This window comes from Pollicipes pollicipes, unplaced genomic scaffold, assembly GCF_011947565.3.
Source record: "Pollicipes pollicipes isolate AB1234 unplaced genomic scaffold, Ppol_2.1 Scaffold_7231;HRSCAF=8579_pilon_pilon_pilon, whole genome shotgun sequence".
NCBI lineage: Eukaryota > Metazoa > Arthropoda > Thecostraca > Pollicipedomorpha > Pollicipedidae > Pollicipes > Pollicipes pollicipes.
In genome coordinates this window covers 18,626,583-18,653,876 of record NW_023597034.1, presented here as the reverse complement: position 1 = coordinate 18,653,876, position 27,294 = coordinate 18,626,583, and the positions used below count along the sequence as shown (strand labels likewise).

General features: G+C 55.5%; 2 protein-coding genes across 11 annotated transcripts in view; both read left to right on the top strand.

The window, feature by feature from the left end:
* Nucleotides 1–17,712, top strand: part of LOC119110562 (bicaudal D-related protein homolog) — a 49,239-nt gene extending 31,527 nt beyond the window's left edge. For 2 of the 3 annotated variants that reach the window (XM_037234441.1, XM_037234440.1), the window contains exons 2-10: nucleotides 2,215–2,318; nucleotides 5,599–5,710; nucleotides 9,166–9,282; nucleotides 11,913–12,216; nucleotides 13,734–13,969; nucleotides 15,100–15,324; nucleotides 15,997–16,101; nucleotides 16,443–16,595; nucleotides 16,967–17,712. In XM_037234441.1, coding sequence (XP_037090336.1) covers nucleotides 2,215–2,318; nucleotides 5,599–5,710; nucleotides 9,166–9,282; nucleotides 11,913–12,216; nucleotides 13,734–13,969; nucleotides 15,100–15,324; nucleotides 15,997–16,101; nucleotides 16,443–16,595; nucleotides 16,967–17,110 — 1,500 coding nt within the window. In that variant the 3' untranslated portion in view covers nucleotides 17,111–17,712. Of the gene's footprint in view, nucleotides 1–2,214; nucleotides 2,319–5,239; nucleotides 5,334–5,598; nucleotides 5,711–9,165; nucleotides 9,283–11,912; nucleotides 12,217–13,733; nucleotides 13,970–15,099; nucleotides 15,325–15,996; nucleotides 16,102–16,442; nucleotides 16,596–16,966 lie in introns of those variants that run through there. The other variant, XM_037234442.1, reaches the window with a different exon arrangement.
* A 2,873-nt stretch (nucleotides 17,713–20,585) lies between these two features.
* On the top strand, nucleotides 20,586–27,192 carry LOC119110355 (uncharacterized). 8 transcript variants are annotated; one of them, XM_037234141.1, is made up of 6 exons: nucleotides 20,586–20,721; nucleotides 21,844–22,028; nucleotides 22,354–22,623; nucleotides 23,195–23,369; nucleotides 23,676–23,768; nucleotides 25,382–27,192. In XM_037234141.1, the coding sequence occupies exons 2-6, from the start codon at nucleotides 21,846–21,848 to the stop codon at nucleotides 26,710–26,712; spliced, it is 2,052 nt and encodes a 683-aa protein (XP_037090036.1). In that variant the 5' UTR covers nucleotides 20,586–20,721; nucleotides 21,844–21,845; the 3' UTR covers nucleotides 26,713–27,192. The 8 variants fall into 8 exon arrangements, with proteins under 8 accessions (XP_037090036.1, XP_037090038.1, XP_037090035.1 ...); XM_037234143.1 differs by having other exon boundaries at nucleotides 21,831–22,028; XM_037234140.1 differs by having other exon boundaries at nucleotides 21,828–22,028.
* Nucleotides 27,193–27,294: the final 102 nt, after the last annotated feature.

Below are 27,294 nucleotides of genomic sequence, written 5' to 3'. Positions count from 1 at the left end.
CACGCCTGTCCGCTGCTGTGGAGAGGCACCCAGTGCAGCAGCCACACACGCCTGTCCGCTGCTGTGGAGAGGCGCCCAGCGCAGCACCCACACACGCCTGTCCGCTGCTGTGGAGAGGCGTCCAGCGCAGCAGCCACACACGCCTGTCCGCTGCTGTGGAGAGGCACCCAGCGCAGCAGCCACACACGCCTGTCCGTTGCTGTGGAGAGGCGTCCAGCGCAGCAGCCACACACACCTGCCCGCTGCTGTGGAGAGGCACCCAGCGCAGCAGCCACACACGCCTGTCCGCTGCTGTGGAGAGGCGTCCAGCGCAGCAGCCACACACGCCTGTCCGTTGCTGTGGAGAGGCGTCCAGCGCAGCAGCCACACACGCCTGTCCGCTGCTGTGGAGAGGCGCCCAGCGCAGCAGCCACACAAAGCGTCGCCGTCGCCGGCCGCCCCGTTTATTACGTCGCCGTGCCACATGGAAAGGATTAATGGTCGCCTAGAAATCGCGTCACCTGGCGGCGCGTCCCAGCGCCCGTGGAGACGCCTCCCCCGACCTGGAATTCTCCCCTCTCTCAGAGACCCCTCCCCGCCGGGACGAGGGCGAGGGCGAGGGTGACGGATCCACGCCTGTGTCACTGCCTGCTGGCACCCGCCGGCTGCGGCGCCGCTGTTCCTACCCTGGGGCGGGGGATGGTCGGGCGGCACGGAAGCTGGAGACGCGGGCCTTAGTTTAGTAGAAACATTCTAGCAGGAGCATGTGTAGGTTTCGTGGAACAGCGAAGTGAAAAAAAAAATATTGGTCACGCTCGAGTAAAACCTTGGGCTCCGTTTTGTCAACTTGATTGATTGGTTATAATGGCACGATTAAGAAGAACAGTGAGGGCTACCGACATTCCGTACTCTAAATGGCACCGCTCAACGTTCAGAATGCCGGCGACTTTTGAGTTGAAGGAATCGGTGTTCGACCTTGGTCAGGCTTCCTTGCACTTGATGCCTTTGGTACTGGGTTCTCTAATTCCAGGGAATAGGGAGTTGACTGCTGCCACATCGACCGTGCTACATGATCTACCCATGGAAATCACACAAAAAGGACGGTTGCCCTCGACTGTCTTACAAGTATCTGCCTCGGCATGGTTGGTAGCACTGCGATAATGATATCGAGGTCACTCCAGCCTTGATATGCGGGGCGAACTTGACCCATACCCGGCAGTTGTGGGCTCTGGCCTTGCCCTTCGCTGTCGGCACCCACTGACGAAACGCTTTTCGATTACCGTGGACGTAACGGCCATGCGAGTGGGGGTGACCCCATGGGGAGAAATGGAAATCGGTCGGGGGGGTCGGCCATTAACTCCATTTACGATCGGTGTAAGGTCGAACCGACTCCCGTCTGTCCCAGGCAGGCAGATGGCGAGGATGTATGCGCCGAAACGTTGTCGAAATCCTTTTGGGCGCGTCTGTCCGCCTGGAGCACCTGCTTTCGTCACGGACATGACGGAAATGAGAGAGCGATAAAGCAGGCGGGTCTCGTCACTGCCGTGTCGCCATCGTGGCCCGACATGAGACTCTACCCCCGCCCCCGAGCACGGCTCCCTGCGCTGTCGAGGCGGATGGAGCGTCGCGCTCGACAGCGTCTGAGGCCGCCCTGGACCCGCAGACAAATAAGCCATTTCCGCCCGGCTCGTCGGCCTGCTGACCTGCCGGTGCGCCGCGGTGTGTCGCCGCGGCATTCTTCCAGTGCTGACGGAAGTGGAGACTGTTTGTGGGGGATTGTTCTCGGAGAATGGATCCTTGTCTGTTTTTTTATACGACGCTGGAGACCTTCCACTCGTGTTGTGTGAAAGCGTATTAACCAGGGAAATCTTGCAAAGCGGAATATCCTTTCGTTCGTCTTGAAAGGAATTAACATTGTTATCCTTGGAGTTGACGGCCGATGCAAGAGTGACTGAATGCGTAAGCTGATGCTGGTGAAAAGGATTGCGGCGTTATGAAACGCGCTGTCCCGAGATCTTGAAGGCATGGCTTGCCTGGTTATACACAGTGTCATTATTTGACGCCGTACTGGCGTAAAAAACGTGCCCAAACCTAAATCTCTGTTTGTTTGTTTTTTTTTGGCACCATGGGCCATAAACAGCATCATCATCTTTGACCCTAGAACGCTTATTGATTCTTCGGTGAGGGTGTGCCGTGAGTGAGCCTGACTAACCTGTCATCTCTTGTCCGCTGCAGGAGCTGGAGCAGGAGAAGCACGTGCTCCGCCGCAAGATGACCACCATGGAGAGCGAGTACGAGACACAGGTGCTTCAACTGCAGTCGGACCTCGGCACGCTCAAGTGAGTCAGACATGTTGGACGAGCGCCGTGGACGAGCGGGCGCGCCCCTGGCGGTGGTCCTGCGGCCGGTTCTGACACCCGCGGAGGGCCGCACTCGGGTCAGGGTTGGGGCGGGCCCGCTAAAGGTGGAGTGGCCAGTCGTGGGAGAACAGCACTCATGGTCAAAGGCAGTGGTTCATTAGCCTCCGTTTTACCGTCCCCGGGGTGAAGAGCTGGCATGCCAACAGCCAGATGTTGCTAATGATTGTGCAGCTCTACATACGAAAAGTCGTGCGCCCTCCACAACTTGAAGTGCGTGCAGGCATTTTGAGACTTCACTGTTGTAGCGCTGATTTCGGACTCACTAGACGCTCTTGCGGCTCCCATTCGTAGTATGCGTGGCTCCATTGTCAGATGGAAACATACCTGGCCACTTTCGTCAACAATTTCGTTAAAACGCGGTCCATTCTGCCCATCACACCCGGCTACTGCGAACCCGTCCCGGCCACCCGGAGCCCATCCCATCCACTCCAGGCATTCGTACTGCAGCGTATGCACAGTGTCATGCAGATACTGCCTACATTTCCCACCCTGGTCCATCCCATTCCATCCCAGATGAGCTTGGTCGGGTGGCCGCCCCGTTGGTCCGGCGCCAGCCCGCCAGCCGTGCAGCACCGAGGCACCGTTCCGGGTGGATGCCGGGCCGCCCATCTGCATACCCGATCATGAGTGGGCGGGGCCCTCTGGCTGGTGCTGGACCTCGGGAGGCTGGCATTGGACCTCGAGAGGCCGTACCAGACCTCGAGAGGCTGTGTCGGACCTTGAGAGGCTGGTGTCGGACCTCGAGAGGCTACTGGACCTCGAGAGGCTGTGTCGGACCTCGAGAGGCTGGTGTCAGACCTCGAGAGGCTGCTGGACCTCGAGAGGCTGTGTCGGACCTCGAGAGGCTGGTGTCGGACCTCGAAAGACTGCTGGACCTCGAGAGGCTGCGCTGGACCTTGGGAGGCTGATGTCGGACCTCGAGAGATTGCTGGACCTCGAGAGGCTGCGCTGGACCTTGGGAGGCTGATGTCGGACCTCGAGAGACTCCTGGACCTCGAGAGGCTGTGTCGGGCCTCGAGAGGCTGGTGTCGGACCTCGAGAGGCTGCTGGACCTCGAGAGGCTGAGCTGGACCTCGGGAGGCTGGCATAGGTGGCCGGAGAGCCGGGGCTGCGGTGGTGCAGCCGGCACCGGCAGCGGTCGGCCGCGCCTCGAACACGCACGGCCCGGCCGTTAGACGGTGCACGCTTGCTGACTATGACCGTCGGTAATGTGGCGCGAAGAGCGGTCAAATGGGTTGAGGATCTGGTATATCCGGCTCCCATGTTATGTCAATGATGCGGTTTGGCCAAATGGGGGGCTCTGGCGCGAACATCAGGTGCCTGATCACCAACAACAGAGATCCTGGTCGGCCGAACCGTTACGCCCGATCTTGGGTCCGATATGATGCGATTGGTCCGTCCAACAGGCTGCATGCCATGCTCGTGCAAAACGGAGACCCACCCTGCAACTGCCGTTGGCTGCCATCGTAAAGTGCCCGGTCAGTCTGGAACCAAACCGCTGTCTTAGAGGCTGTGTCAACATGCGCTTCTGATGTTTCCGCCGTACTGGATCTCATTTAGAAGGACGCTCTATTATCGCTGGTCCGTTGGCCGAAGACTAGTGGTATCGTTTCATTCATATTCGTGTGGGGCTCCTAGACACTCCTGAAAGATCACCGTTAGACACGAACAGTGAGCCGCCGAATGCGTGAGGCGGGCTGCGCGGTCCGTTGGAAATCGTGACCGCGTTGGCACCGCCTGAGGTGTTGCCATCCCGACATCGAGAAGCATGACAGCCCCAATCAGACCGGCCTGCCGGCACCGGCGACGAAATAGGCCACGCTGGAGGGACTGCCGCACAAACCACGCCCGCCGGAGTGCATCACGCGCCGCGGTAAAAACGCCAGAGAAAAACATACAGGTAATTGCGGGCGATAGCCCTCTGGCTGAACTGGGCCGGTGCCTGGCTGGCTCGTGCGACGAGGCCGGCGGAAGGACAGCGCCGTCCAGGCCGTCCGAGACGTTCCCTCAGGCCGCCCGCTCGACGCCACATGACGAGCTGAGAGGTGCACCTTTCCGCGTCACGTGCGGGCCGCGTGAAACGTGCGGCGGCGGCGCGTGCGACGTTTGCGAAACGGTGGCGTGCTTTGCGGCCGGGCCGGGGCGAGGTTCGGGCTGTGGGACTGCTGAGGAAGTGGTGAAGTGGCTGCTGATGGAGCCCGGCTCCGGCAGCCGCTCTCGCTGCTCGACAGGTGACCTTGGAGGATCGCCAGACAAAGGAGACCGGATGGTATGCGCGGTTCCAGCACACCTGGCCTAACTGGGATCACGTGATGCTATGTGGGAATAGCATCGTGTGTTTGGCAGGTTTTCGTCTCTGAGGAATGTGTTCCCACGTCTCGGTGAAGCAATTTATATTACTCCCGTAGTTTTTCAGCTGAATGATGTATTTGTCCAATGTCATGCACTGCAAACACACTGCGCTGTATACATAAGCTTGATGTAAACACTCTGTCCCCACACTGACTGACGAACCGACTCGACTGCTGCTGCCTTCCCCTTTGGCCCCACCCCTGACAAGTGTCTGAAAATAAATCGATACACATCTGGCCGGGTGTGGCACTTACCACCTGTGCGTGTCGTCGGTCGCGCCAGCGGCACCGGCTCGGTGGCGGAGCGAGTCTGTGTCCCGGTGCCGAGGACAGAGCCCGGTCCCGCGAGACCTGACGTGACCGGAGGCTGTGCGTGCGAGACCTGACGTGACCGGAGACGGTGCGTGCGGGACCTGACGTGACCGGAGGCGGTGCGTGTGGGACCTGACGTGACCGGAGGCGGTGCGTGTGGGACCTGACGTGACCGGAGGCGGTGCGTGTGGGACCTGACGTGACCGGAGGCGGTGCGTGTGGGACCTGATGTGACCGGAGGCGGTGCGTGCGGGACCTCAACCTTCTAGAGGTGGGTGTGACCCGACCAGGCCCGGTCCTGAGGTGTGTGAGGTGGGGCGCGTCCTGAGGTTGTGGTCTGAGTCGTGGCACATGATCTGGCCGGCGGTGGTGTGTCAACCGACTTGACCCGCCGGTCACGGCATTTGCCCGCGCTGATCCGAAAACCGACGCGACGCTGCCTGATCGCTGGAGGCCTGCGACCCGACCCGACCCGTCCCGACCCCTGGTGAGGTACCTGGGAGCCGCTCTGACCGGTGCCGCCACCGGTGTTACAGGCAGGAAATGGAGGAGGAGCACCACTCGGGGAAGGACGCGGCCAAGCAGCGGTCTCAGATCATCTCCGAGATCACCGAACAGAACCAGCGACTGACGCGCCAGCTCCGAGACGTGAGTAGGGCGGACACATGACCTCACGCTCGAGAACACGCCAAGAGCTTATGGATCGTCGCTAGGTCGATGTTGTTATGGATCGAGCAGCCACAGTTTGCTGCCAACAGCACGGAGGATAGATCTATACAGACCGATGACCGGGTTACCTCGTGTGAGCCTGGTAACTAAGAACCGGCACGCTGCGCGATCTAGCTGAGATACGTCAGTCACGATTTCCACGGTATTGTGAGGCCGGCTGGTATGGCGTGCTGTCTCTCTGCAACGCTGTCAGAAACGATAGAATGTTCAGTGCAGGAAGGCAGGCTGCAGCATGGAAGGACAAAATCGATTCAGTTTACAGCACTCCAAGTTGCATAACGATGCGGCGGCGCGGTATGGCAGGGAATGGAAAGACACCACACATCTTTTTGTTTTGCATTCTGACGCCAGTTATGGCAACGGGGCGGCCATTAAGATGGATTCAAACACGCCAGCCATCCAGCGCACCAAAGAAGTGTTAACGTGGTGCTGCTTTGTCTACCCACGATCGCGATGGCAGGCAGCATTGTTTTGCCTAGGTCTTGAAGGCCTGGACCATAAAAAACAGGCATGCGTAGGCCCCGATTTCCGGCAGACCAAAACGTTGGTGACATCATATCATGCGGTCTGCTCATCAAGTGACCCGACCTACCCGGACACCACACAGCACCGGGACCTACCCGGACACCACACAGCACCGGGACCTACCCGGACACCACACAGCACCCGGGCATACCCCAACACCACACAGCACCGGGACCTACCCGGACACCACACAGCACCGGGACCTACCCGGACACCACACAGCACCTGGACCTACCCCGGCACCACACAGCACCCGGGCCTACCCTAACACCACACAGCACCGGGACCTACCCGGACATCGCACAACCCCCGGACCTACCCGGACACCTCACATCACCGGGACCTACCCCGACACCACACAGCACCGGGACCTACCCGGACATCACACAACACCCGAACCTACCCGGACACCACACGAGCGTGGTTGTTAGGAACACGCAGTGTGACTCCGAATCTCGGGGCAATCTGGAGGGCGTGGGGGTGTCCCCCGGTCTTTTTTGCGACACCCAACCGATACCAAGACTAACTTCGTCAAACTGACCTAACACGGCTCGCCGAGTGACACTGGCCGACCACCCCTGGCGCCCAAACGCTCCTTCCGTATAAGCAGGGCGCCCGATCACCGCGTTACGGTGTCAGAACGCACCGGCTCCCCGCCGCCGGCCGGTGACGTCCGGTGACGCCTGTACGTCACGCCCGCCATGGTGAGCCGTGACGGCCGTGACGGCCGCGGGCTGGGCGCCGGCTCGGCGCCTCTCTCTGGCTCGCCAGGCGCGCCCAGGCACGGTCTGAGCCGGCTTTCTCCGGGCGTTACCAGCCGGCCCGGTTGCTGGCACGTCAGCTGAGGGGCTGTTGGTACGACCAGCTGAGCGGCTGCTGGCACGGTCAGCTGAGGGGCTGCTGGCGCGATCAGCTGAATGGCTGCTGGCACGGTCAGCTGAGCAGCTGATGGCACGGTCAGCTGAGCGGCTGATGGCACGGTCAGCTGAGCGGCTGCTAGGCCCCGTGTCGATGCGACGCTGACCGAGCTGGACGCGCCTGCGGTGGACCTCGTGTCAGGGACGCCGGAATAGGGAGAGACAACGGTGGTTAGCCCACAGGTTTGGGCAACCTTCGTCGTTTGGTTGATGGAGAAGACAGGCATCCAAACACCGCTGGGATGTGAGCTGATAAAGGATGATCCGACGCCGCCCCATGTGATAACCGCTGAAGGGGCTCGAGCATCTCATCAGGCGATAAATAGCAGACGCAGCTTCGCCATACCACTGGAGTTTAATCCGTGACCTGGCCTAGAGGTTCGGCTCCCGCCTCACTGCAATGAGACAGAGCTCAGGCAACGCTGGCCATGTGGGTACCGTGAAATCCCGCGACAAATTCACCGGCTGGTGTGTTTATGCTTGGATGAGGACTGAGCGCTGGACGTATCGGATCAGGTAAACTACGATTTTGTCAGCTTATTCGTCACGCACGCCGCGTGCCTCTTACACAAACCAACACAGGTCAATGTCGTACGCAGGTCCGAAAAGGCCAGCTTATCTTTCGTGTAATTGAGAGTCGGCTGTTGGCGGAATTAGGCCATAGTGGCGTTTGGTTCATTATTCTTCACAAATCGACCCAAGCAGACCGACTTCGGGCAAACCCAATCTTTCACCGATGCAAACTGGTTCGCAAGCCCGTGACCTGCCGGGTCAGACGGCCTAGGTGCTCGAGCCTGATGGGTCAGGCGGTCCAGCCGCTCGAGCCGGGCTCGTCAGGCGGTCCAGCCGCTCGAGCCGGACTGGTCAGGCGGTCCAGCCACTCGAGCCGGGCTCGTCAGGCGGTCCAGCCACTCGAGCCGGACTGGTCAGGCGGTCCAGCCACTCGAGCCGGACTCGTCAGGCGGTCCAGCCGCTCGAGCCGGGCTCGTCAGGCGGTCCAGCCACTCGAGCAGGACTCGTCAGGCGGTCCAGCCACTCGAGCCGGACTGGTCAGGCGGTCCAGCCACTCGGGCCGGGCTCGTCAGGCGGTCCAGCCACTCGAGCCGGACTCGTCAGGCGGTCCAGGCGCTGGAGCCTGACGAGTCAGAGAATCCAGCCGCTGGAGCCTGACGGGTCAGGTGGACAGGTGCGGTCGCCGGGCCGGTAACAGGTCAGCTGGGTGTCACCGGCCGCGGCGGCAGGCGCCGTGACCGCATGAGTCAGCTGGCGACCGAGGCAGCAGCCCGCAGGCGGGGAGCCAATACAAGCCAGGGTGTTGCTGCGTCTGATCCATAGAGCCTGCTAGATATATGTTAACTTTTACAGTCTGCGTCTCCATGGAAACAGGATTTTAATCGTGAAACAGTCCATGGAAAGGATACTTTTCCAGTGAAATATAAAATCAAGAGTCCAGTCTGATTGGGACGTAGTTGTTATCGTAGGTTAGACCATCTAGCCGTCTGGACATGTTTCCAACAGAGATGATATTGCCACACTGGCAGTTTCGCCACGGCACCAATGGGCGAGACGTGGCTTTAAATGCAACTGCGACTGTTTTTTTCCGGCAAGTTAGGCCATCTGGTCTCACTTTCTATGCCTCTGTCACCGTACCGGACTAAAGCACATGGCGTGCAAAGCTTCGGAGCCGGCTGCCGTGCTCACTTTCGGCACTTCTCCGTGCAAAATTACCCACTTTGATGTGTGCACTAGCGTCATGCATCACCGACTAAATAGACCATGTTGCAACGGCACTGAAAAAGTTGCGCGGTGTACAAGTCTTGCCAAACCACTATGTCGTGTCGGCCTTGTTGACCTTGCACGAGCGGCATCCGAGCCACCGAGCTGCTGCTGTGGCGCATGCTCTGCGGCAACTGACATCTGACCCTTCGGCAGGCCATCAAAAACGAGGAGCAGCTGAACCTGCAGCTGCAGCAGATGCGCAGCCAGCAGGATCTGCGACGCAGCAGCATGAACGACCACGTATCGCACATGGAGATCATGCGGGATGAGGTGGGTGCTGAAGCCACTCGGCTTGGTCTTGGTGCACGCCAGGAGCGTCATTCAAGGCAGGCGCCGACGGGCTCTACTTGTCGCGTGTAGTGTACGCGGAGAGTGGAGAATGCGGGTACAATGCGAGTGGAAAATGGTGGTTAACGGGGCAGTGATCAGGAACGTGACACTGCTGGGGTTTGCAGTCGTGTCGGTGGAACACTCCATTAGGCCGACATGAAAATGATGGCTGGAAGTGAACGGTGTCACACAACTTGCGCAGCAGCCATCCCCTCGCACGATCAGCGGCTTCCACATCGCGCCGATGTGAACACCGTGTTCACGGCTTTGAAGTGCGACGCTCTGGGTTTGGAGCGCGGCACACTGGGGAAGCCCAGACCCTAAAGCAGACATACTTGTTACCTCCGCCGAATAATGCGGTGCGGGCGCCCCGCCCGGTTTATGAAACTGGACGCGGCTGTGGCCCGGCTCGGGTCGGTTTTGACGGCACCTCGGCTGCGAGGCTGAGCCGCACAGCTAGGCGCGTGGCTTGGGATAAGCAGGCACCCGTTTTATTTTATTTTGTCTTGTTTGTTTTTTGTGTACGCCGCCGGGAGGATTTGAAATTGGATCGCCGTCAACGGGACTGCTAGTTCAGCTTATCGAACTGTTAAATTTCAAATGACTTCTGCATTGGTCGGTTCCCAGTCTCTACATTACAAACTTGACTTAGTTTTTTGGTGTTTTGCGTTACCTTGCAGACACTTTGCTTCCAAATGCGTAAGTGTTTCATCCTGCTGTGAAGATATGGCTCACCGCAGTCCGATCCCAACTAGACACGTCCGTGCACGGTCACTCTGAACGGTCTCAGCAGTCACCAACCACTGAACGACCCCAGTGATCACCGACCACCGAACGGCCCCAGCGACCACCGACCACCGAACGGCCCCAGTGATCACCGACCACCCAACGGCCCCAGCGATAACCGACCCCCGAACGGCCTCAGCGATCACCGACCACCCAACAGCCCCAGCGATCACCGACCACCGAACGGCCCCGGCGATCACCGACCGCCGAACGGCCCCAGCGATCACCGACCACCGAACGGCCCCAGCGATCACAGACCACCGAACGGCCCCAGCGATCACGAACCACTGAACCGCGTGGGCTGGAGAAAGGTCCCCTGAGCTGTGGGCTTCGGGTCTGGCGGCGAGGCCGCAGCACCGAATGCCGCCGACAGGCAGAGAGCGGCTTTGTCATTTGAAGGACATGTTCGGGGAAGATTAGCGGGCTGCGCGGGGCGCCGCCTGTCTCAGCAGAGGTAATCAAAACGAATATTCCTCTGAACGGTGGCAAGGCCATGGCAAAGGCCAGGCTCAAGATCGACAGTGTTATTGCACCATTAGTAAGCATTTGTGTCAAAGGTCTGCGGCAGCATTTGCTACACAAATATGCATTGCTGTCTGCGCGGGTCATCGGAAAACATCATAGACACAAAGGTTTATTGGAAAATGTGGCAAACTTTCTGCTGAAAATGTGTCAATTTGACATGCACTGACCTAAAATGAGTTCCGTGACTATAAACTTCCATATACTTTTGTGATACAACCCGTTTTTCCATTATTATGCGCATTCCCTGCTATTTCTAATGATTATTTTCATCTCGACCTGCATTAACGTCTGCGCGCTCATTCCAAGCGGCAAACATGATTATGAATTTCCATTATTTTTCTTAAAGAGCACGTACCCAAAACAAACAGTGACGTACACGTGCCCGATGGACAAACATATCGACCGACTTCCACCGGCCTCAGCCCGGATGCCGTGGGACTCAAGGGGAGCGCCCGGCCACTGCCCCCTTCCCGTGTCAACATGGCGTCTGATGTCTACACCCCACTCCCGTGGATAAACACTCCATGTGGTCATCGTTGCATAGGCGCTGTCCCATAGCCCGTGCCGCTCCTCCCGGACTGTCGCCTGCCGTGTACGTCTGTGTGTTTTGTCGTCCCCAGTTTCACATTAATCCGTATTATTTTATTCTGCTTACTGTTTACTTACGAAGCCCATCGAGCCCATTGCTTACGAAGCTCATCAGCTTCGTGGCCGCGTCAATTGAGAGCCTCCACCATACAAATATTTTTCATAGATTACAAAAGCACATGAACATTAGGAAGCACTGGCGTAAATATCCACACTAACCGCTCTTTGTTTGGTGTCTACGCCGAGAAAATGAAGCCGAAAGTGCTCCGATTAGACTAGCGACATGTAAATCGTACCAGCGTGCAGATTCTGGCACACTGCGCTCGAGTGCATGGTTGAATACAATCGTATCACTCCAGCACACAAGCGTACCGCTTATCAAGCCACGTGACGTAGAGGCAGTGATATCCCCGTTCCTTCAACGTTCACTCAACGCTTATGCTTCCGAGAAACTAAAACTGTGTCTTCGCTCCATAGTCGACCCTCGTGACTTTTCACAAGCGTCTGATAACATGCCGCCAGATCCGCACGCCTTACAAGGTCAATCCATCATTGGCCATATAGGAACAACCAGTGCGACAGACATGTGTGACAGCTGCGCTCACCGCGGAACAGCCCTCCGGTGTGATCGCTGTCGCTCCCCGGCCGTGACCGCGCCCCCGCTGCCGCAGATCAACATCCTGACGGACAAGCGGCTGGAGCTGGAGCGGCGCGTGCAGGCGCTGCTGGAGGAGCGCGAACAGTTGAACTCGCAGCTCGACGAGTCTGCCGAACGGGTGCTGCTGCTGGAGCGGCTGAGTCGCGAGCAGAGCGGGCAGCTGCGGCAGACGCAGCGGGAGGTGGGCGAGCTGGCCGCCACCAACACCTCGCTCACCGACCGGCTGGAGGTGCTCTCGCGCCACTCGTCTCCCAGCACGGCACACACGTCTCTGATGAACGAGCTGGACATGTCGGCAGACGAGGGCATCAGCTCAGGTGCGTGTCGGCGAGCGCCGAGCAGTAAGCAGACGACGGAAACGGCTGCACGATGCAGAGTCGTTCAAGTGCGCATGGGCGCTGGGTGACGATGCAGCCACGGCACCTAGAGTCGAAGTAATTGGGGAGTACGGTAGCCAATCGGGCCTGTTTTGCTGTTTGCTCTTGGCATGCTCAAGAGTTACTTGTTGATGCCAGCGAGTAATTTATTTTTATATTCAGGCAAAGTCACTGCAATTTCTATCGAATGATAACGCGTTGGTGAAATATTTTGCCCGCATCGGTGCCGATTACAACAGCAGTGCCGCGCCACTGCAGTCCAGGCAGTGGTCATGGCTCCCAACGGTCCTGGGCCCGGTGGACCGGCGCGGTGTACCAGCCTATCTCGATAGCATCGGACTCTGAACATGGGGCGCCACAATGGGGATCGGTGGTTCACTAATGGACTTGGCGTCTCTAATGATCACTGCCCAGCCTCTCCGCTGGCTCCCGTTGAGTCGTCGAGCGGCGATCAGTTACGATATTTTTTGCAGTGCTTTAATCGCGATGGCATCTAGCGCTGGTGTCGGCCGACAAACGCCACGCCAGGCAGCCGCAAAATTGTCTCGATCGCGGTGCCCGAGAGCGCTAAGGCATGTTTACCGATCAATGCACTATTGCTGAGTCGATGAGTAAATACCTGGCTCCACCTAGGTTGGACGCAGTGACGCCGCGGCTCCAGGGACCAATCAGCGGTGGTGTCGTGGTGCTTGCCGACCGCTGATTGGCGGCAGACGGCTCGGATCATTGGCTGGTGCTTGGATATTGCGACTGGTCGATTCTGGACGGGGCACACCGTCGGCTCATGCGCAACATTCCGATGAACGTGAATAGACGCTTTAAAAGATATGCTGTATACGCTTGCTTTGTCAGCTGTGTGATCTGGATGGAATCCGAGGCGAAGCAGCTCAGATGGAAGCATGGTTTCCCGCGGTAGGCCTAGGTTCGGGATACTTGGCTGATGTTTTGTCTCTTGGCGCAAATATGGCCGTCGTAGCTGCTTGTGCTTCATAGGGCATCGCAATGACATGCGCCTTACAACTTCCTAAAAAGTGTCTGGAATCATCGGGGTCCCCGAGAGCGCTTCTTAACTGCTTACAGTCAAGCGTTTCAAGCGTGATCTATCTGCTTATAAGATCGGTGATCTCTGCTTTATGAAATCGATGTGTCTCGCTCAAGATAGCTGGGCTCCGATGTCGCAACATGGTCGATTGGTGCGCGGGCCAGGCTGCCGCCCGTGTCCGGAGGAGAGCGTCCCCCGCAGATAGACCGGCCCGGTCCTGGCAGCCGGCCACGAGACGGCCGAGTGTCTGTCTTCTGCTGATCCCTCCGATGCTCGACAGCCACCGCCCATGATTGGTGATGTCGGTACCCAATGTACTAAGCATCACTGTCGGCAGTCGTGCCAACTCAGCCCACAATGCGCAGCCGTGCGTGCTGGCCCTGGCGCCTGACTGAACCCGCCTCTCCCGCCGCAGGCTCGCACCTGCAGGCTAACGAGGAGAACCTGCTGAACCTGGACGACGAGGTGGAGTGTGACGAGCCGCTGGTGCCACTGACCGAGGCGCAGGAGCTGCGGGAGCTGAAGCGCGAGGTGCTGGACGTGTACATGCAGATGAGGACGCTGACCGAGCGGTCGCGCTCCGGCCGACGCAACTCGGTCAACTCGTTGGACACGACCTCCTCTGAGGACGTACCCCTGCACAAGGTCAAGGTGAGCGGTGACCGGGGCCGGCGCCGGCCAAACAGCGCACGCCGCGAGTGCGCTGCACGCGTCGGCTGCTTGTGTTGGCGCTATCATATCGTGTCACATAATTTCGCGGCACGTGACTTCATTGGTGACCATGTCATGTCCAGCAAAGCACTCACTTATTTTGCAATGACGACGCTCGCCGCCGCCCCTAGTGATATAGCGTGTTATGACTTGCTGTCTGCTACCATGACACTAGACGCTTTTCGTTCACACTATTTTTTAAGGGAATTAGAACCGCGTAATTATAGCCAGATCGAAGGGGAGCTTTATGCGGCAGAGCTGCAGCTGGGATGAGGCGGTTTTTCAAGCAGAGAACAAGAATCACAAACTTTTCTTTACTGAGAATGCTTGTACTGTACGCGTCACGACATGTATCATATGTCGTGTACTGTGTGCTGTTACGTGGTACCGGAAATTTGCAAACGCTCATCTAGCGCGATTTCGATCCCACACCACACCTTTGCCACACAAATGCGTATGAGCACACGACACTTCGATCACGTGTGCGCCGCGTGATTTTCCGCCGGCGAATCAGAACAAAGAAGCCCGTTGACTGCCGCGCGGACGACAGGATTAGGAGACCTTTCGGTCCGACCCCCTCCCCTCTCTGCTCTGCCGGTCAATGCCTTCCCTGAAGCCGTGCAAGGCAAACAACTGCCTCCGATTCCGCTGAATAGATCCGGTTTGGAAAGTCGACAACTAGCTATCTGATGCCCAGATGTCTCCGCTTTCCGGTATGATGCCCTGCTTCGCGAGTTAATGCGTGAGGGGAGGGAAGGTCACGCATGGGGAAAACCCAACTCCGGTGATAATCCAGCAAAACCACGCACCTCATCACGGCCCCGACCGGCTGCGCCACGGCTGGATATTCGAGCCGGGTTTGTCCCAAGTTGTTGTTAGTGTCAGGCTCTTACTTTACTGGGTAAGGTCGGAATCTATTCTGATACCAAACAAGGTTCTTTTCAGTGGGGGTTTAGTTCATCCCCCAAATCCATCATTCCAAGTTATCCCCACAGACGGGAGTGCCACAGGCGGCGCTGTTCCACTCTTTTCGAGAACCTCGCTTATAAGCCTTGCTCCCGGTCCCACAGGCGGGACTACTTCAGGAGGTGTTCAAGGAGCTGCAGAGCCGCGTGCACGACCTACTGCGGCCGCGCAAGGGCGCGTGCGAGACCTGCGGCCGCGACTCCCAGCTGCAGATGGAGATAGACCTGCACGCCGTCCAGGAGAAGTACGACCAGCTGGACAAGCGGCACACGCAGCAGACCGACACTCTGAAGCGGCAGGCGGAGGAGTTGTCGCGCCACATGCACCAGGTGAGCGGCGGCCGGCCGGTGACACGCGGAGGCGGACGGGCCGGTCCAGGGGAGCCGACGGAGCGGCCTGTCGGGTGGGGAAGGACAAGTGGTTCAGCACCGGCCGTCTGTACCGGGGCCCCACAGCAGGGAGGGGGAGGGGGACGGAACACGAGCGAGTCGTCCGAGATCGGCCGCTGCACTGACAAACGCAGCTGAGCTGCGATTATCGCCGAGCCCGACAGCTGGAGCCGCGGGCTGCCGCAGGGGTCAGGACAGTGAGGTCGGCACCGCTCAGGTTATCGAATGCCGCTTGGAAGGTACAGCTGAAATGGGCGTGTGCATTAGGGCAACGTTTAGGTCAGTGTTTACAGGGTCACTGGTGTAGACCCTGCGAGGTGGAGACCTAGCGATCGTGTGGCGCATGGGCATGGAAAGTACCTCGATCGGGTTGGAGATGGGGGGGGGGGGGCACTGATGTATTGTTTAGATTCATGTCGCGTACGTACCTGTCGGGTGGCGGATGTGTGATACGTATTCAACCCGTTCACGAGGCCGATTTGGTCATAAGCAGTATACATAGTATCTTGGTCGGCCCCCGGCTAAATATATCTTCACATTCACTTCTCATGTCGTGCACTCGTCTCCGAACATGATGACGGCAAATAACCAACCATTTTATGTCCTCTTCAGCTGACGATGAAAGAAAAACAATATGAAGCTTTAAAGGAGGAGCGTGACATCCTGAAGGAAGATCTCAACAGCACACACATGTCCAAGGAAGAGCTCATTAAAAAGGTAAGCTTAACGGTGAGGGACAGGAAGGCATATGTGTGGTCATTCTGTCGACGACAATCTTGAGGGTTTTTGTGCTTGACTTCCAAGAAAATAATGCTACAGTCATCTTGAAATCCTCGCCCTCACGTCACTCCTTGACGTCAGCTCTTGCAAGCCCTCTCCCATGCCCTCTCACCAGCGCACTCCGTCACCCACCGCGCCGCCCACGCACCGTCCGCCAGATAACGTCACATCTCACAGGCCCTCTCCGGTCCCTTCTCAGCCGCGCGCTCCGACACCCGAACCCCCGCCCCGCTCCACGCGCAGTGCGCCGGCTGACGTCACCCCTGTCACCCCCGCAGGCGTGGGAGGTGCGGGACAAGGCCGTGCAGCGTAAGAACGCCACCGAGATCGAGCTGGCGCGCGCCAGAATAGACGTCATGCAGATCAACTCCCAGCTGCTCGAGTCCATCCAGCAGAAGGTGGAGCTCTCCTGCCAGCTGGACCAGTGGCAGGTCAGTGGACGCACGCCCTCCAGCGAGCTGTGTGAAGGATCGCAACCGGTCGAGCTCCAACAAATGTCTGCATTGTTGTCGGTTTGGTCGCAGCTCTGTTAAGGAGTTATGCAGGCAAGAACAGGTATTCTGTGGTCAAGACAAATGAACAGCAAAAAAAGAATCCTTCATCTAGCTGCCTACGCTTAAGTCACCACTCACATTGTCGATGAGCATTCTTTTGCTTGTATTTTGCTCTCTTGGCTGCTCCGCGCTATGCGTGGCATTTTCTGTGTGATGATACACTAACCGAATGCGTGCTGAATAAATGAAACTGTTGCTACCAGGATGTCCTCCGATGATTTCCGACCGTATTCTGCATATCGTTGCAGTCGGACATGCAACAGCTTCTCGACGAGCAGATGAAGAAGAAACTGAGTCAAATTGAGCAAGCATCCGACTCTGATTCGAGCACGGGAGCGACCACGCCCGGCCGACACAAAAAATCCATCCTGGGCATTTTCAGCAGATCGTAGCGCTGCGTAGTGGAACCTAAAACGACTTTACGTGTAATACCCGCCGCTTGGTGAAGTCACTGGTGACCGAGTGCTCGTAACCCTTCCAGGAGGGAATTGTGATAATGTGGAACATTCCATGACGAGACGGATCATGTGCTTTGACGTGTATTTTCTGATGTGTCTTTCCTCTGCGTGGATGAATGGCCTGAAGTTGATTTTGACGTTATGAAAATCTATTTTCAGGACATGACGTGTGCCCGTTTTCGACCTGGTTCTGTCGTTGACGTGAGGCCGCTTCTTCCATGGGTGGGGAGGGCTCCAAATTCTAGGGCAGCTGCTTCCGACACTCGATTTTGGCGCGCCACCCGCTCTTCCGTCGTCCAAGACGATGGCTCCGCTGCCTTCTCGATGTCGGACTGTTCCTGGCCACTGTTCGTGTCGCAGTTGTGAATTGTGCCTGCAATGCATTATGACCTCAGCCACCTGTCGGCATGGTTGAACCGCACCAATAAAACTGCGCCTAAAGTGACTTACGTAAGCACTCGCCGATGGCGGATGTTGTCAGCAATGTAGATGTAACTGCGTAGCTTTGTATGATAATACACCAGCTGGCTCCTCGACAGAGTATGTTGCGTGATGCTCCACCAGTGAATGATGATGCTGAGGCCAAACGCTAACGCTGACGAATGGTCCTCGCGTGGGCGAAGCCGTTGGCCTCGTACTTGTCGATTGAGACGACGCTACCTGCGTAGGCGTGCCTTGGTATTAAAGGGACTGATAATCGAGTTCACCACACAATGCTGACTTTATGCTGCTAGCAGCCACCTGCCAGGGTCAACACGAATAATGTCAACGACTTCGACTGTCCACCATGCACCAGATGACAACAATTCAAACAAACGTCCTCCAAGCATAGAGAAGCGGTGCAAAACGAGGAAACATTTGGCAGAAGAGATTGTGCGAGGCCGCGGGCTGGCTCCGTTACTGGTATCCTGCCTGATGCGGTGGCCCGATTGTGTTTCGATGTTCACACCGGCGCAGCCGTTTTGAATTTCTAATTTGAATATCAGTTTGTCATCATTTATATTTGCCATTGTTCCCCCTACAAGTGGAACAGAAGTCAGAAGCTACCACAAGACAGGCTCTGTTTGATTTTAATAGTCAATGAACTGTAGAAATCTTGCGGTAAACGATTGCATGAAATCAATCACCGGCGCTATTCATTTGGGAATTGCCAATTATAATTTTTCTAAGCCCATGAAGATAAGAAGATCTGTCAGATTTTGTTCTGGGTTTTATAAAGATAAAGGGATAACGCGAGTATAGACCGTATATCGAAATGGATTAACAATTTGTTTTAGCTTGGCCAAGCCCTGTTTGTCTGGAAATGTTCCAAATTCAGTCAGAATCGACTAGTCAAATAAACGATACAAATGTGCATAGTTTTGAACATGCACGCTCGCATATCTTAGAAACAAAAACCCCGACGCCAGACGTTGCAGTCTCCATAAGCCGCGTGGCGTTGGTCTCTTGGCTAACACTAAGCCGTGGCAGACGGATGGACGAAAATGGTGACGAATCTGAAAAGTACCTTTGAACGCTTAAGGACATCGAAGGGTGCACTTAGACGACAGTCCGGATGTATATTAAGCGGTCGTAGTTTTTAGATTGATGTTAAGAACAGACTGGCATTTGACACGCTATCGGGTGGGGCTCAATTCCCCCCCCCCCCCATCCGAAAGCTTTTACCGGAGTGGTTTCCAAACGGTGGCGTAGCCGTGCCCAAATTTTTGCCTAGCCATAGAAGACTGAAAAGCGGATCGTTTGGTTTCAAAAATTTAGATGTACCTGTAAAGTACCTACGGCAGGTCAGTCAGGTCATGGATTCAGCGAAATCAATGTCTAAGGAATCATTCAATCTGCTGCAACGACGAGGTGTTAGACGAAGCCATACATCTCTGAGATAGTTTCTTAGGCAACATACCAATTGAATGAACAAATTCCATTCAGCTATGGTTAGGTATGAGGGTCACACCAGGGTCAAAACTAGTTTGTTTTTTTATTGTAGGGCTTGCTGTGTGATAGTTTCTGGTACTCATTCTGAGTTTATTGATAACAGGAACTGCATTATGTATCTTCCATGGACTTCCTTAAGGTCAGAAAATGGACTGACCTAAAATGACGCCGGTCAAATAATTTTTAAAAAACATTCTACCTACCTGGGAACCTCAAACTTTGACCCAAGTAAATTCACGTTTGGGCCAACACATTTTGTGAATTTGGTGTCTCTAGCTGACGCCTTGAGATCTCCTAGTTTCTGAGATTTCAGGGGGGTCAATCTGACCCCCCACCCGAGCGAGGGACATCCAACCGGCCACCCGGGCGTGTGTTAGAGCACCATTAAGTGGTGCTGGCTAGAATCTGGTGATGAAACTGGAAGGGTAAAAATGGAATATCTATTTTTCGTGTTGCTGTAACTGTTGACCGACTCGGGGCCGACTACATCTAGCCGAAACATGACCCCCTGTTAGGTGCTTTGGGCGCTGACCGACACAGGGGCCCCAACCATTGGTTCAGAGACCCAGACTAATGGAAGTCGTGGCGCCCGGCCTTACTCCTGCTTGGGAAATGGGCTCCCAGGGTTCAGACTGACAGGAAGTCAAGTGTTCAATGATCGCCGTCTCTGACCGACTGAAACGCCCCCCATTGTCTCAGGAGTCCTGAAACGGTGCCAGAGGACCTCTGACTGATATTTCGGGTCACGATCGCCTGGGCTGCGATTATTTATGACCCTTGCAGCCAGTCCTTCGGGCCCTCATGCCCTCCACACGAGCCCCTGATCGTCGGCTCCGCTGGGCCGCCCGGTCCTCTCTTCGGGGCTCATCGAATACTGTCCTTGGTCGGCTCGGGGCCGCTTGCAAACACGGGTTCCTCTGCTATGCATTGCAGACCCCTGACAGATACAGGGTCCCTGATCAGTGTAATCGCTAGCCCCGACTTTGTAGCTGACAGAGAAGTGGGCCCTCAGACCCATACCGACACGACACGCCAACACAGCCGCATACCGGCCGACCTATTGAGCCCCTCAGGCCCTGAAATCGGCCCTTAATCGTAGATACCGGGGGTCTTTCAAAACCCGCGGAACCTGAGGAAGGCACGTGCCATTTGTGGCCCCACTGCCTGCGCCACTGCTCTCAGAGGTATGTGCGAAGACACCTTGATGTGATTCAGAGAGCATAGCTTGGGTTTCTGATAAGAAAATATGCAGAAATTTGGTACACCTGAAAATATTTAAACTTTCCTTCGCAATAAGAGGCCCTTAGGCTTATTTTGTGGCAATTGCTATGTTTTATCTTAATGGGTTCAGAATAGATAGAAAAATTGGGAAGGTGCCGGGCGGTTCGTACAATTACAGCGCGGCTCAGACATTGGAACTCAGATACGAAAGTGAGAGGACGCCAAGAAACGTGACTTATCCATTGAAAAGTCCGCGTGTCGACGCATGATGCCGATTTTGCCATTAGGAGCGGACAAGTTGTAGCAGTTTTTCGAATGAACATTTGCGTTCGTCGCTGTGCAATATAGGGAGGGACGCATTGTGTGTTCTAAGTGACAAGGGGAGAGAGTAGGTAGGTAGGTACGTGATAACTGCTGGTCAGCTAGTGTCATGAGTCGATCTGAAATCAGTGAACAGGGTCATGCATGCATATGCGTATGATGGATACCGACAACAGCATGATGTATGCAAGCACCGCACTCATTGGTTCACTTATCACCACTGAATTTAGTTGATGGCTAGTTCAAATATGTTGATAACATCATTGTGCACATTGCATGTATCATGTAAGTTTATTGATGGAAGGTGTCATGCCATGTGTCATGTTGAAACTGATAAGGTTTAACAATTATTGGTGGAATGTGTTATGTCATATTTTATTATGTTGAAACTGATGAGATTCAACATCAGCACTGACTTCCTGAATGTATGTTACTTAATATATTTGCTGGGTAATTAAGATAGAGTGGTTTGTCATTGGAAACTGGGGGAACCAACAACAAAGATATGTAAGCCTTTTTGAGTACCAAGAACAGTCTGGCTTATAAAGTAACCCCAGGAGAGTTTCCATGGTAGCCTGAAGCTTTTCAATTGACCATATGGCTTGAAATTTCTCTGCTAATAACCTTAGAGCTTTATGGGATACCCTGGGCCTGCTAGGAATTGAGCATTAAGTTTAAAGGAACATTAGTGGAGAAATGCGGTAAGCCCACAACTACAGGTTCATAAAAGTCTTATAGGATGTAAAAGTGCATGGAAGCTTTTGATCTGGGTTTGTCATTGTTGTAAGGCTGTAATTCTGTAAATGTAGATGGCTCCAAAAGTTGTGATCTAAATCAAGATTGAAGAAAATTATGTATATAATCAGAAATGACATGTGAATGATCAAATAAGCATGGCATTCACATAGGTTATCCAAACAGTCTTACTTGCATTCTGAAATCCCTTATAACTCTGTTGGAAAGTACTCAATAATAGAGACCATATGAGGTTCATCTGGCATGAATCCATGATATCATAATCCATCTGAGAAGCTATCAGACATCAGAGGGTGTATGCATGGATCCCATAACCCTTTATTTTCTGGAAGTTGGAGTTACATGCTTTGGAGCATTTGACTCATTAACATTTCCATTCCAATGTCATGCCACTACAAAATCATGTGTTCACCTGGACCAGAAGTCTCCCTTTTCAGTCATGCCTGAGAGGAGCATCCAGCTGAAATGGACATCCTACCAGGATGACATGCGTTCCTTGTTCTGCAAACTGCTGCAGTCAGAGGATCTCTCAGATGTCCTCATCACCAATGGCAGCAAAAGCATCAAATGCCACCGTGTTATCCTATCTTCAGCTTGCAAGAACTTTTATGACTTGCTCAAGGTAAGGTGTCATAAGGTATAAGTTGGACATGTAAGATTGTGATTTTGAGCTGTGACTGTAACTATGGTCTTGACTGTTAACAGTAACATCTTGATGGGGTGCAGCTTAAACAGGGAAGGTGTTAAAGACATTTGAAGGCCAAAGTCATATGCAGAATCAAGAGAGGCCCATGATTCTTGCTTGCTTGAGGGGTCTTGCTCAACATCAGCTCTGACCCTCAAAGAGGGAGACCCGCCAATGCCTCTTGAATGGAATTGCAGTCATGCAGATGACCTTGACCATGCCTGTGATGTCCATGGTGATGGTGGCTGACCGTGCTCTACAGACCCATGCTGGAGATGTGGTCATATACCTGGGCAGCGTGCACACGAGTGACATGACCTCGCTGGTGAACTTCATGTACTCGGGCGAGGTGGACGTGGCGCAGGGCCGACTCAGTGCCTTCCTCACTCTGGCTCGTCAGTGGGGAGTTCGTGGTCTGTGCCAGAGCACTGACGCTGACGCCGACGTCGACGTCGAAGCCGACGCTGAACAGCAGCTGACTGAGCTGGGCCACGGCGGGCGTGCTGGGGCGCGGAGCGAGGGACGCAGAACGGTACTGGACTTTCCACATACATGGCACATTTTTTGTTTCAATTTGCACATTTCCATGGTTGGTGGAGTGTGAAAGTGGCAATGGGCGTGGCAAAATGACAAAGGGCCTTGTGCGACGTGATGTTATCAGACGTGGTTGTTGATCTGTATTGATATCGCTGAGTATCGGGGACTGTAGCTACTAAAACTTGATGAAAGGTGGCATCTTGCATCTTGCACAAAACTTGCATCTTGATGTTATCGCCATCTATGTGGAAAATGTCTGTGTTTTGGAAATCCTGTCGTGGAAGTCTCACTGGGACAAAAGCATGGGTTTGAATTGTTTCAACAGCTACCGTGGAGGTCATCATATATTGTAGAATATCACAAACAAGGGCAATTATATGTCTTCTATGTGTTGTGTTCACTGCTACAAATAATATAGAAGCATAACAGGCCACTCACCTCAGATTGAGCAATGCCTGGCATTGCAATATTGGTTCCTTTGCTCCTGTACCTTCGTATTTACCCCCATAAGACGGCTGCCCTGCCTCTTACGTGTCTGACCGCGACGCGTGTGTGACGCCCGCCAGCGGCCGGACAGCGCCTCGCCGCCAGACGAGTCCTACCGCGGCTGCCCGCCGCCAGCACCAGCACCAGCACCAGCAGCTGACGTCGGCAACTGGCAGGCCAGGGCGCTGGCCCAGCCGGACGGGTCGGACAGCTCCTCTGAGGACGAGGCCGGTGCCGGGCCGGCCGCCATGAGCAGTGAGTGCCTCGGCCGGCGTCTGGCGATCCCGCAATCGTAATATGGTTATGACAGATGTCTAGGCATACTGCTTGATACTGTCCATGTGCTATGTAAGCAGTTATATGTGTAGGCGGTCAGAATTGTGTTGTATGCATGTTTAAAAATGCATGCATTTGTATTCACTTCTCAGTTTATGTGTCAGGTGTTTTTGCTATTGCAATGTTTTGCTTTTAAATAATCCTCTAGGAACTCGACGACTGTGGCATTTACGGCATTCCAAGCAACATCCGAAAGCGTGTCGGCGTTTTCGCCTAATTTTACAGCCGCTGTCCTCTCGGTGCTGAGGCCAAGCGCTGGAAAACAACGAAAGAAGCATACAGCGTCGCTGTCGCCGTCGACAGCTGTCGGACCCGTGGGTGAGTATTCTTGTCAAGATTAGCGTCCAAAAACAGCGGCAGTGCAGCAAATGGAAGGCGACGTACTTAGGGTCACACTTTTGATCATTTCCCAAGGGACCACTGGAGATGCGCTTTAAAAAGGACAAACTGGAGAGCAAAGATTTCTTTTGCCTCCAAACCAGTCGAAAATATTTTTACCAGTACAGTACCTTGAGTTTTGCCATAGTCATCCTTTGTTGTTTCTTGGAGTTCATTTTTGTAGAGGAGAAGATGACCAATGCGCAGTCGATAGAGGATTTTTTCCCGTCATGCCTATGTGCTGGTGCGATGTGTAGAAGGTATGAATACAGGCAGTTAAATTCAAATATTTATACAGCCAAGAATGATCGAAACTAATCTGTATTCAGAAATGGGACGTGCGTGAATGGAAAACGCTGGAGGACGCTCCTGCGCCCCGGTAGCGGCGGTGACATGGTTTTCTGAACTGCTATCTGCTGTTAAGTTAGTAGACTGAGTAGATTATATTGGAGTATAGTTAGTGGATGAAATTTGTAGGTTAGCTAGTGGACAGTGGATTCATGTTGGAAATTTGGGTCTTCCGCCACACTGCGTTCACTTTATAAGTGACGCTGTGTTCTTATTGTATACCTGAAGTATCTGTAAATGTGAGCGTAATTGTACGTTGTATTTTCTTGGGTGTTCCTATCTTGCATGCTATTCTCGTCAACCTGATGGTTCCATAAACTTAATTTTCGACGATGGGCAAAGTGATGACCTTTTTGGGAGTCAGCTTATCTGTTTCTGGGTTTGCTTTGTGTTCTAATCTAGACCTTTTCAGTCTTCTATATCTCTGTGTTGTGCCACTATTAGGGCATTTAAATGTCTCGGCTGGGAGATATTTCACTGCCCTAAGACATCTTTGCGGTAAACGACACTGAGGAATGAGCCAATGATACTTGACTGAGCCAATTTTGCCGCGAAAGCTTTTTGTGCAATCTGAGATATAAGAATTATCAAGATTGAAAAATGCATATTTCAACTGCTCATCTCTTTCTTATATGCGGGCAACGTGATGAGTGTGTCGGCATTCAAAATCTGTGATGGTAAATTGTTTCCTTTCACAAACAATTTCGAGTTCTCATATGTGTGACTTTTTCATAATTTTTACTCTCATTCATGAATGGATCTAATTTATCACTGATGCCGGTCTCTTGGGGCTTTGGCGAGGATGACGCTGTGAATCTGATGCTCACACATTTCAACTCGCATCGTCCTGTGAGATGACACCTAGCGCCAAGTGTGTGGAGTGCAGGTCGCAGGGGCTGAGATGTCCCAGGAGTCCGAATCTCATGCCTCCTGGAGGCGAGGTCTGGAGTGCCTGGCTCCAAAAGCTGTAAGGCACCAAACTCAGTGACCCACAAGAACTATCCCACCAGACTCGAAATCGGACGCCGTGCCTGGCTATATATTTCTGAATCGAGCAGATGTGTGGTGTTTCGAATGTAATGGTCGTTCATCTTGTCACATTTGAAGAATCTGTGGTAACTCTGGTCTTGAACGGTTTAAATGTACACAACGCCTGGCAAATCCAGCCCTGGCTTATCGCCAACCTGCCTTACCATGCTCCTCAGAAAAACCGACAAAGTCCGCCGCCAAGGCCGTCAAGGTGCGGTCATCCAAGGTCTCCAAGATCACCACCAAGACCGCCCCGACGCTACACAACCTGCCGGACATGTACGCCTGTCCGCACTGCCCGCGCGTGTTCGTCAAGCCACACTACTTCAGCCGCCACAAGGCCAAGGAGCACGGCGACAGGACGCCCATGGAGAAGAACCGGCTGCAGCTGGAGCCGGGTGGCGTGTCCGTCGACAGTGGCCTGCTCAAGCTCAGGCTCCCCGTCGCCAAGAAGAAGACGACGAAGCGACTGGAGAGGGCGGCCGAGGCGGTGGCGGCGGCGGACGCGGCCGTGGCGGTGGAGGCGGTCGAGGCGCAGGTGGAGGCCGACTCGTCGGCGCGGGGGACCAGGGTGATCGACAGTCCGCTAGCCAGCTCGGCGTCCGCGCCGCCGCGCAAGCCGTGGCCGCCGCGGCCGTCCAAGGTCGTGTTTGATCAGGAGGGAAGGCCGTGGCCGTCGCCAGCCAGACCGGGCAACTCCTCGCCGCGGCCTCTGCCGCCGCGAGCTGGCCCGCCTGGCCCGCAGCCGTCGCCGCTGCAGCCCTCCCGGATCGTGTTCGACAGCGAGGGCCGGCCGAGCGCGCCGCCCGCCGCGCCGCTCGCGCAGTCCGAGGACCGCAAGCCGGTGGGTATAGCCACACACGTGCGCGCCGGACCGTGGTTGGCGCCGTCCCGTCCGCCGGGAGAGAGCAGGCAGGACCAGCGAGAGCGCGGCGGGCGTAGCGAGCCGTATCGCCGCGAGCGGAGCTGGGACCGCGAGAACACGCAGCGGGAGCACGGCTGGCGGCACAGCCCGGGCGGCCGGCCGGACAGAGCGGACGGGGGCAAGGATAGTGGGGACGGTCGACGCGACAGTGCGGACGGTCTTCGGGACGGAGGCAGTGGCGTGCCAAGCTCAGAGGCCAAGCGACGCCGCGTGGGCTCGGCGGCGCTTGAGCGCAGCGAGGGCGGCACTGGCTCGCGCTGGGGTGAAGCCGTTACCTGGTTGGTCGACCAGACGCCCATCCCCAGGATCTTTGGCGGCGGCGGCTACACGCCCGGCCGTTCCGAGGACGATGACGTCATTTTGGACCGCGAGGGCGTGTGGCCCCCGCGCGGCGGCGGTCTCTCGCGTGGACGTTATCACCCGCCATGTCGACGAAGTCCCGGCTTGGGCAAGGGCCACCGGTTGCTGGACGGCAGCGGCCCGAGGCATGGCCAGCGAGGTCGCGCCCGCGGCGGGCCGGGACGCGGCGGCACTAAGCTGAGGGTGCGCCAGGACCTGCAGACGTTCTCGGGGTACCGATGATAGATGGCGAGGCGTGGCGTTGGCGCGCGGAGAGACTCGAGAGTCGGCTCCACCCCGTGCGTGAGACAGGCTGTGGCTGGCGTGCCTTTCGCCGTGGACTGGCATGGCAGGACCTCAGTCAGTCGAGGTATTCCCGTCCGACCGATGTTTTGTCGCCGTCTTAGTCCCGTCCGGCCGAGTGCGAAATGTTTTGCCGCCGTATCGGTCCCGGCAAGCGGCGTCTGCACCAGAAGCACTGCTGACCGTGTTGCCGGGACTCCGCCGACTGCGCCGGCTTCAAGCACATGTGAACAAGTTTGGGCGTGTGGGGGTGTAACTCATTGCGAGACGTATGGGGGCGTACCTTATCACATCGTGGGCACGCTGGCACCCGCAGTGCTCATTGTAAATTGCTTGCGCAGTATATGCATCCATGTAACTATCCATGATTGTCAATACAATGCATATCTGGACGTGGCTGCACTGCCCGGACGTGCCTTATCGAGAACAGTGTTTGTCGATCAGCAACTTCCATTTTTAATTTCATCACCTAACATCTCTCAGCCGTCGAACCCGGCCCCGTACGTCACTTTCGGCCGACCA

Bases quoted from the DNA above. Each gene is read 5' to 3' on its own strand.
- LOC119110355 (XM_037234137.1), top strand. From the start codon at position 21,708: ATGGATCCCATAACCCTTTATTTTCTGGAAGTTGGAGTTACATGCTTT. The intron at 22,624-23,194 runs GTACTGGACTTT...GACGCCCGCCAG, and splicing joins GGAGCGAGGGACGCAGAACG to CGGCCGGACAGCGCCTCGCC. The intron at 23,769-25,381 runs GTGAGTATTCTT...CATGCTCCTCAG, and splicing joins GACAGCTGTCGGACCCGTGG to AAAAACCGACAAAGTCCGCC.